The sequence below is a fragment of the Bubalus bubalis genome, chromosome 24 (assembly GCF_019923935.1).
Source record: "Bubalus bubalis isolate 160015118507 breed Murrah chromosome 24, NDDB_SH_1, whole genome shotgun sequence".
Lineage (NCBI taxonomy): Eukaryota > Metazoa > Chordata > Mammalia > Artiodactyla > Bovidae > Bubalus > Bubalus bubalis.
In genome coordinates this window covers 15,765,349-15,774,414 of record NC_059180.1, presented here as the reverse complement: position 1 = coordinate 15,774,414, position 9,066 = coordinate 15,765,349, and the positions used below count along the sequence as shown (strand labels likewise).

At 48.8% G+C, this 9,066-nt stretch overlaps 1 protein-coding gene across 2 annotated transcripts; it reads right to left on the bottom strand.

The window, feature by feature from the left end:
• Positions 1 to 1,093: 1,093 nt before the first annotated feature.
• SPN (sialophorin) lies at positions 1,094 to 5,326 on the bottom strand. 2 transcript variants are annotated; one of them, XM_044935790.2, is made up of 2 exons: positions 4,950 to 5,326; positions 1,094 to 4,397 (listed from the first exon to the last, which is right to left on the bottom strand). In XM_044935790.2, exon 2 carries the CDS (start codon positions 4,379 to 4,381, stop codon positions 2,849 to 2,851), a length of 1,533 nt encoding a protein of 510 aa, XP_044791725.2. In that variant the 5' UTR covers positions 4,382 to 4,397; positions 4,950 to 5,326; the 3' UTR covers positions 1,094 to 2,848. The 2 variants fall into 2 exon arrangements, with proteins under 2 accessions (XP_044791725.2, XP_006070511.4); XM_006070449.4 differs by lacking the exon at positions 4,950 to 5,326 and adding an exon at positions 4,762 to 4,845.
• Between the last annotated feature and the right edge of the window lie 3,740 nt (positions 5,327 to 9,066).

Here is a 9,066-nt window from a genome sequence, read left to right as displayed (position 1 = left end):
AACAAACTGTCTCTCCACGTGCTCTCCCACTTCTTGTTGTGCTATGTCTCTAATAATTAACTTTGTACCTGCGAAAAACAAAGTCAGAAGACATCCGATCCTGCCATGGCTTACGTGAAAAACATTGTTTGCTCATTCTTTCATTCATTTGCTCCTCCATTCAGTAAACACATATTAGGTAAGCATGCCAGGCTCCAGAATCTGGAGTCATAAAGATGACAGGAACAGGGGACACCTTCGCATGATGTCAGCCCAGTTGTTCTTACTGTCGCATGAGGCACTGTTGGAGTGGAGGAGAAACCCTCTGCTGGGCATGGAGGCAGCTAGGGCGGCTTCGCAAAGGCAGTGACATTTGAGCAACATCTTGATGGTTAAGAGGAAGTTGGAGGGAAGTCAAGAAGCGTGTGGGGTGGGCAAGACGGGGTGTGGGTGGGCTTCAGGCAGAGCATGCGCAAATGCAGGAGTGAGTATGTGGCCCTTTCCATGGCTGGCAGCACTGGGGATCTGGGCCATGGTCTGGCTAGCTGTCCTGAAGACATGAGCTGGACAGGCAGGTTTGCTAAGCACCCCAGGTCTGGCCATGGCCTGGCTAGCTGTCCTGAAGACACCCACTGGCAGCTTGTTGCTGGGGATACACAGACGATCTCCAGAATAGCCTGAGTTTTCTGATGGCTAATGGCTGGACCCCAAACCTTCCCAGAACAGGAGCAGACTTATGGATGTAGAGGAAAATGAAGTGTAAATATCCACTTTTAGAAATGAGATATCCTTCGAACCATGCTTTGAGACCCTTTTCCTGTCTGGAGAAGTGAATTACATGACTAGATTTTTCAAGACCAAAATCCTCTTCCACCTGGAATTTGCACTGGATGACAAAGCTGTATTTGTAACTGATTATAATGTGCGCTTTTGAAAATAAAGTAGGAACATGCGTTTTAAAATATAAGATAAAGAATAAGACACCATATATGGTTGGGTGTGTGAGAGAATTCTGTTATTTAAGATACTAGAGAGTGCTGGCAATTTTGCAAAAGAGGAAAAATGTTATTTTACCATCAGGACAAAATTAGTATTTTAAATATTTTATTTTTTATTTATTTATTTGACAAAGGGTGTGGGTTCCATACTTGGTTGGGGAACTAAGATCCCTCCTGCTTGCATGGCATGGCCAAAAAAAAAAAAAAGGCACCCAGACAAGTGTGGGGAAGACTTAGATTTCCACCCCCGCTTGCCCAGGTGTGGGTGGCACAATTCTGGGTGGGTCCCTGGCCACTTTCTGCCACTTCTCTCCCCATCTCTCCCCCACCCTCCCATGAACTGACTGACCCAGCCCTTTCCCTGTCTCCCACATCCCCTCTGATCCAAACCACCTGGCACTCACACCACCATGGTGTCTCTTGGCCTCTCCTTTTGTAGGTCAGTACGTCTGCTCTTGGTCACTGCTCCTCTTAACTCAACAACTTCCTCTTTGCAAATCCTCTTTGTTCTGGGGAAATACCAACGGCCTCTGGGTCCACGTGGTGCCCAGGGCACTGGCCTGGAATGGTCTCAGAGATAGTGCAGCTGGGTCTTGTCCCCTTTTCTCCATCCCAGAGCCACAGGGATGCTCCTGATTCTGGGACCTGTCACAGCTCCCTCTCTCACAATTAAACGGGTAACAGCATCAGCGAGTCCTGGGACTCAGTGTGTGCATTGGCGGGGTGATGGGGGGAGGGGAGGGGATGATGGATGAAAGAGTGGGGGGGTGGGAAGTGGGGGAGGGTGTGGCTGGAGGGGTGGGGGAGGGGAAGAGGGGATAGGGGTAGGGGTTACAGGGTACTTTGAGGCTGAGTTGAAGAACGACACTCAGTCACACATGCAGTCTTTCTCGCAAGCCAGGCCACAGACAGAATTAAATCTTCCACCTCCACCCATCTGAGCAAAGACAAGGGTGCCTCTCAGCACCTCCTCAGGGTGGCATCTCCCCAGCCTCCGCAGCCCTTCCTGCCCCCTCCCTCACACTGTCTGTACTACTCCCCACTGTCCGTCACAAACATCACCAAGTCCTCGCCTCCTGCACACAAACCGCATGCATGAGTGGACCCACGCAGACACCAAGACTTCTAAGAACTACACCTGCCCAGAAACTTCTCACCTCTGCTCTTGGGAGGAGAAACAACCGAAGCCTCTGGCCGCCTCCGTCCAGAGGTGGGGGGAGTGTGGCAGCTGGGACCGTGGGCCAGTCTAGGGGTCTGGAGCCATCATAGATACACTGAAAGCACCCCGAGGTGACACCACCCAGCCCATGCTCTGGGCTGGCCTGGCACAGACCACTGGCACCCAGAGTTACAGGCAGTTCATGGGCTAATCCGGTACAAATGATCTAATCCATGGGGCCAAATGTACTTTCCAGAGTAATCCTGAAGTGGGAGCTTGCTGGGTTGCCAATTCCTTCTTCCCAGACTCTGATATCTGTGGGGAATCTGCTGAGAAATCACCAATCCAGGAAGTCTGGCGTTTCCAGAGACTCAGCGGCTAGTTTCAAGGACCAAAATGTGGAGAAAATGTGATGGGGAGAAGTAGGTGTTGATGAGGAAGTTTCATTCGTTCCATCTGCAAGTGTTCAGTGGGTGTAGGCCCTGGTCTAGGTGCTGGGGGTGGATGCTGGGTGTGGATGCTGGCTAGAAGAGCCAGGGTTAAGAAGCTGAATGAAGATTAAGGGTGAAGATGCTGTGTTAAAATCCAAAGAGTGCTGGGTGAAAATGCTGGGTGATGGATGAGGAGGTTGGATATCAAGCTCTTGGTGATGATGGGAGGGAAGGTGATAAAAGCGGGAATGGTTCTACTCCAGTCTTGAGATTCTCGAGCATTAAGGGGTCTTCACCTCTCTCGCTTCTGGCCCATTAGAAGTAGGGGCCTCTGCACCCTCATCCTCGTTGCACACCAGCGGCTCCTCTTCCCCCTTTAAGCTGGAGGCTGGCCCTGCCTTTAGCTCCTCCAGCGCCATGGAGCCCTGGCGAGACTTCCGTCTACCAAAGAAAGTGGTGAGTGTGGGTCGCTGGCCAGACCCCTCCCTGTGGGGGCCATCAGAGTCGTTGTTCCCCCCAGACGCTCCCTCTGTGGCTGTCATGGCCTCCTCATCAGGCACCTGGGCGACCCCAGCCCAGGCATCTACCGCCCCATTGCGTTTCCAACTGCTGCCCAGTGTCAGGACTCCTGTCTTCCGCTTCTGCCGCCGGAGCCACAACAGGATTAAGGCCACGAGGACAACGACCACCAGCAGGGCCACAAGCACAGCCACCAGCAAGGTGCCTTTTGTCCCCTGAGCTGGAATTAGTTTGTCCCTCCTGCTTATGTTTGTGGAGGTATTGGGGCTGAATGTTGTTACTTCATGGCTAGTGGAGCCACTGGTCCCCATGGGAGTCTTGAGAGAGGTAGCTGGCATGGTGCTCAGGAGTCCACTGGTCCCCTTGGAGGTCTTAGGAGAGCTAGTTTTCATGATGACAGGGGATCCACTGGTCATACTGATGGTCTTCACAGAGCTAGTTGCCGTGGTGACAAGGGGTTCCCTGGTCCCACTGGAGGTCTCCAGAGAGCTTGTTGCCATGGTGACAGGAGGTCTACTGGTCCCACCAGAGAGCTCCAGAGAGCTAGTTGCCATAGTTAACAGGACTTTGCTGGTCCCACTGGCGGTCTCCAGAGAGCTTGTTGCCATGGTGACAGGAGGTCTACTGGTCCCACCAGAGAGCTCCAGAGAGCTAGTTGCCATAGTTAACAGGACTTTGCTGGTCCCACTGGCGGTCTCCAGAGAGCTTGTTGCCATGGTGACAGGAGGTCTACTGGTCCCACCAGAGATCTCCAGAGAGTTAGTTGCCATAGTTAATAGGACTTTGCTGGTCGCACTGGAGGTCTCCAGAGGGCTAGTTCCACTGGTCCCATTGGAGGTCTCCAGAGGGCTAGTTGCCATGGTTTCACTAGTCATAGTAGGGAATCCTGTAGGTTTCATTACTGAGACACCAGTTGTGCTGGGGGCATCAGAGATTTCCATGGGCTTTATTGACTTGATTGAATCTTCCTGGGAGATTGTTGACTCAGATACAGGACTGCCCCTGCTGGCAGTGGGGGAAGTTTCAGGAGAGGACACCACATTGGCTATATAGGGAATCGAGGAAGGCGGTAAGATCTGGTGCTCAGGGTTATCACTCATCTTAGAGACCTTGTTTGTTGTAAGACTGGTTGTCACTAAGTTGAAAGGTAGGGTCTCAGAGACCGAAGAAAGAGAGGCTATTGTGGCTTTAGATGTCCACAAAGGAGAGCTTCTTGGAGACACTTCAGTCAGGTTTTCTGCCCCCATGCTCCCGAAGAGGAGGAGAAGCAGGATCATTTCCAAAGCAACGGGCATGAGCAGGAGTTGGGACCTGCGGGTGGGGAAGTTGGAGAAGTAGAACACATAAGGATCTGGGGACAGGGGGAGGACCGAGTCAGGCCCTCCCCTCCTGCCCACTTCCCTGCCAACTGCCGGGCCGAACTCTGCGGTTCAACGGCTTTTTCCACCCCTGCTTTCACTAGTGTCAGAAATAACAAGACACTGGCAGCACCCCCATCAACTCTATCCCTCAGGACCCCTTGGTGCGCTCTAGCCATTGCCGCCCCATCCTGCCCTGCCCTGCAGCTCCGATGGCTCCTCATCCTTTTTTCCCATTATCTGGCAAGGTCTTCTCAAACCAGAGGCACATTCCTAGGTCCACTGAGGCCCCTGCCCCACCACATCCCACCGCTTACCAGCTCACTTGAAAAGGGCACAGGGCTGTGACCAGGCTGCTCCAACTCCTCCTGAAGCTGGGGCAAGACTGGCTGTCAGGGGCCCCAAGGGGAAAGGAAGTGGCCCCTGGCTCCACCCACCCCACCCAGCATCCTGCCCCAACCGCCCCGCTCCTACATTGCCGTGTGATGAGAGAGGCATCACTCACTTTTTCAGGGTCCCAGGTGATAACAGGGGCTCTGGGGTCTCAGCTGCAGCAGGTGGGGATGGTGGGCGGGTTCTGGAATGGGGATTCCTGGATCTTCACTGGAAAATGGGATGGCAAGCTGGTGACTCTGGAACAGGTACAGGGGTCAGAGCAGATGACGCTATGGCACCACCCTATGGTGGAGATGGGTGCTTGAAAACCAAGGGGTGTGGAGGAGGAGATGGGAGCGGAAGGCGGTTTCCTTTGCCTTTGTGGTCCCCAAGCTGTTAGGTGTGCCCCCAAGGCTAGCACTTCTTCTGCCCCAGGAGCTCCCAGGAAATACCAGGGCGAGAGGAAGCCCTTGACTCTGGCTAGGGGCAGTGAGAGGCTTTGCAGGCTGCGTGAAATTCCTGGTAGGCTCAGGACTTCTCAAGAAGTGGGAAGTGGTCACTGCAACAGCCCCAGGGATGGACTGCCCAACTAAATCTAAGTGGTTATTAAGCACTGAATACGCTATCATCTTTTTTTTAATTTTTAAAACTTTGTATTTATTTAATCACTTGTAGCTACGCTGGGTCTTCGTTGCTGCACAGGCTTTTCTCTAGTTGCAGCGAGTGGGGGCTACTCTCCAGTGGGTGGTACTTGAGTTTCTCACTACGGTGGCTTCTCTTGTTGTGGAGCATGGGCTCTAGGGCACGCGGGCTTTAGTAGCTGCTGCACGTGGGCTCAGTAGCTACACCTCCGGGGCTCTAGAGCACAGGCTCAATAGTTGTGGTCTATGGGCTTTAGTTGTTCCACAGCATGTGGGATCTTCCCAGATCAGGGATCAAACCTGTGCCTCCTGCATTGGCAAGTGGATTCTTTACCACTGAGCCACCAGGGAACCCCCCTCCTTTTTTCATTTTAATTGGAGGATAATTGTTTTACAATGTCACGTTGCATTCTGCTGTACAGCAACATGAATCAGCTAGAAGTATACATATATCCCCTCATTCTTGAGCCCCCTCCCATTATGCTATGATCTTATTTTTGCAGAAGACTAATAAAAATGTGGGAATCTACATGGAAGACCCTGAAAAGATATCTACAGAGGGATTAACAAATTTTGTTGGGTAGGAATGAGCAGAGTTCTCTATTTCCTTCTTTGGGTGGTTGCTGTTTTCTCACTTTCCTTTAATCTGTAAGCTTTGACTTTTGGTATATATACGACTTTATTTTTTTCTTTTTTTGCCTTTCTTTTTTAAAAAATCAAAACTGATATATATGTTGTGCTCAGTTACCCAGTTGTGTCCAACTCTTTATGACCACATGGACTATAGCCCGAGAGGCTCCTCCATCCATGGGATTTCCCAGGCAAGAATACTGGAGTGGGTTGCCATTTCCTCCTCCAGGGATTTTTATGTTGCACAAGTAATAATACATGTACATGACATGTGACTGAAACAGGCCAATATCAGGGCCTGGGATTGTATCCAACTCACAAGCTAACGAGTCAGTCTGACAAAGACATGAGACTCCTGAGTCAGAGAAACAGAAACCCACCACTCATCACTCAGCAAACAGCAGGTGAACTGTGTCTGCTTCAGTTCTGCTCACCCCTGATTTGCACAGGGGTGAACATGGAGAGGCTTGCCCCACAGCTAAGGAACTCTGAGCTTCGAGAATTTCCTTCTTTTTGAGTAAGTGGTAAGCAAACTTGCCGTTTGTCCTGAAGGGAGACGTTACTTCATCCCTCAGCGTTACTCACTGTCAACGCAACCTTGAGAAACTGCCTGGATGTAGAACGGCCAGGACCATGAATTGTTGGCATGTCAGCAAGAGTATGGGCTTAACAGGTGGCTCAGTGATAAAAGAATGTACCTGCCAATACAGATGAGGGTTCGGTCCCTGGGTCAGGAAGATCCCCTGGAGAAGGAAATGGCAACCCCCTCCAGTATTCTTGCCTGGAGAATTCCATGGGCAGAAGAGCCTGGTGGACTACAGACCATAGGGTCACAAAGAGGTGGACACAACTTAGAGACTGAGCATGCACGGACATATGCACACACGGCAAGAGTGTGCAAGTATGCTCTGGGCTGAGGTGGATCGCCTCTTCCACCAGACTCCTTGGAAAATGGCTGATCCCAGGGCTGGAGCCTGGAAAGTATACGATGAACCCCAAGAACTATCTTGTTCCCTGATTTCAAGCTATATCTCATGCTACAGTAATCAAAACAGCATGGCACTGGCATAAAAACAGACACATAGACCAATGAAACAGAATAGAGAGCCCAGAAACAAACTCACACTTAATTGATTAATTAATCTATCAATTAATTAACCTGTCAATTAACCTATGACAAATGAGTCAAGAATATGCTATAGAGAAAAGAGCCTCCTCATTAAATGGTGTTGGGAAAACTATACTACTTACAAAAGAGACAAACTGGACTACTTTCTCACACCATATGCAAAAGTAAACTCAAAATAATTTAAAGACTTGAATGTAAGACTTGAAATCATAAAACTCCTAGAAGAAAATACAGATGATAATCTCCTTGACATTGGTGTTGACAATGACTTTTTAGATTTGACATTAAAAGCAAAAGTAAACAGGATTACATCAAACTAGAAAGCTTCTCCACAAAGGAAACCATGAACAAAACGAAAAGACAACCTACAGAATGGGAGAAAATATTTGCAAATCATGCATCTGATAAGGAGTTAATATCCAAAATACATAAGGAACTCATGCAACTCAATAACAACGACAAAAAAATATGATTTAAAAATGGGAAGAGGAAAAAGAAAAATCAAAAAGAATAGAAATGGGCAGAGGACTCAAATAGGAATTTTTTCAAAGAAGACATACAGATGGCCAACAGACACATGAAAAGATGTTCAACAGCGCTAATCATCAAGGAAATGCAAATCAAAACCACAATGAGTATCACCTCGCACCTGTCAGAATGACTACTATCAAAAAGACAAGAGGGACCTTGGCGGTCCAGTGGTTAAGACTCCCAGCTCCCACTGCAGGGGGCACGGGTTCAGCCCCTGGTGAGGGATCTAAGATACCACAGGGAACAACTAAGAATTTGTACATTGTAACTAAAAAAAATTCCTGCTTGCCACAGCTAGGACCTGGTGTGGCCAAATAAATAGATATTTAAAATAATGATAATAAAGATAAAAAGACCAATTTACAACCAACATAATAATAATGGATTCAGATAAGAATGAATGTTTAAAACCATTGGGTGAAACTGGAGCAGGGAGGTGTGGCATGCACATAGGGTATTTTTATAGTGTTAAAGCTATATATTTATAGTCCACAAGCTATGTATTCATTAAGGGAAAGTAGCAACTTTACAGGCAATGGCACCCCACTCCAGTACTCTCGCCTGGAAAACCCATGGATGGAGGAGCCTGGAAGGCTGCAGTCCATGGGGTCGCTGAGAGTCGGACACGACTGAGCGACTTCACTTTCACTTTTCACTTTCATGCATTGGAGAAGAAAATGGCAACCCACTCCAGTGGCTTTGCCTGGAGAATCCCAGGGACGGGGGAGCCTGGTGGGCTGCCATCCATTGGGTTGCACAGAGTTGGACACGACTGAAGCGGCTTAGCAGCAGCAGCAGCAGCAACTTTACAGTGGAAAAAACTAACAGACACTATCTTACCAGTGGGACAAACCCAACAAAAGGCTCCAGATATGATGCACTGAGAAGGGTCACTTCTGTCCTAGCAAACAAATGCAAAACCTGAATCTAATCACTGAGAAATATCAGGCAGATCCAAGTTGAAGGGCACTTTACAAAAGCAACTGGCCCTTACTCTTCAAAAAGGTCAGTGGCAGGAAGAACAAAGAAAGCCTGAGACACTCTTTCAGAACTTAAAAGAGTAGAGACTTGAGGACTAAATGTAATATGGGATCGTCAACCGGAAAAAAAAAATGCTGTAAAGGACACCAAGGGATAACTGGCAAAATTTGATTAGACTGTAGAATAGATAATAATGTTGTTGAGTTAACATTAATTCCTTAAATTTGATAAGCATATTATGGCTATATTCCTAGTTTGAAGGAAATAACATGTTTAAAGAATGTAGGCATCATGGTGCATAATTCAGCGAGTTCCTCTTCAATAGTTTCACACAC

What these genes read in the sequence shown, in the direction of transcription:
- SPN (XM_044935790.2), bottom strand. Translation starts at nt 4,381, where the DNA reads ATGCCCGTTGCTTTGGAAATGATCCTGCTTCTCCTCCTCTTCGGGAGC.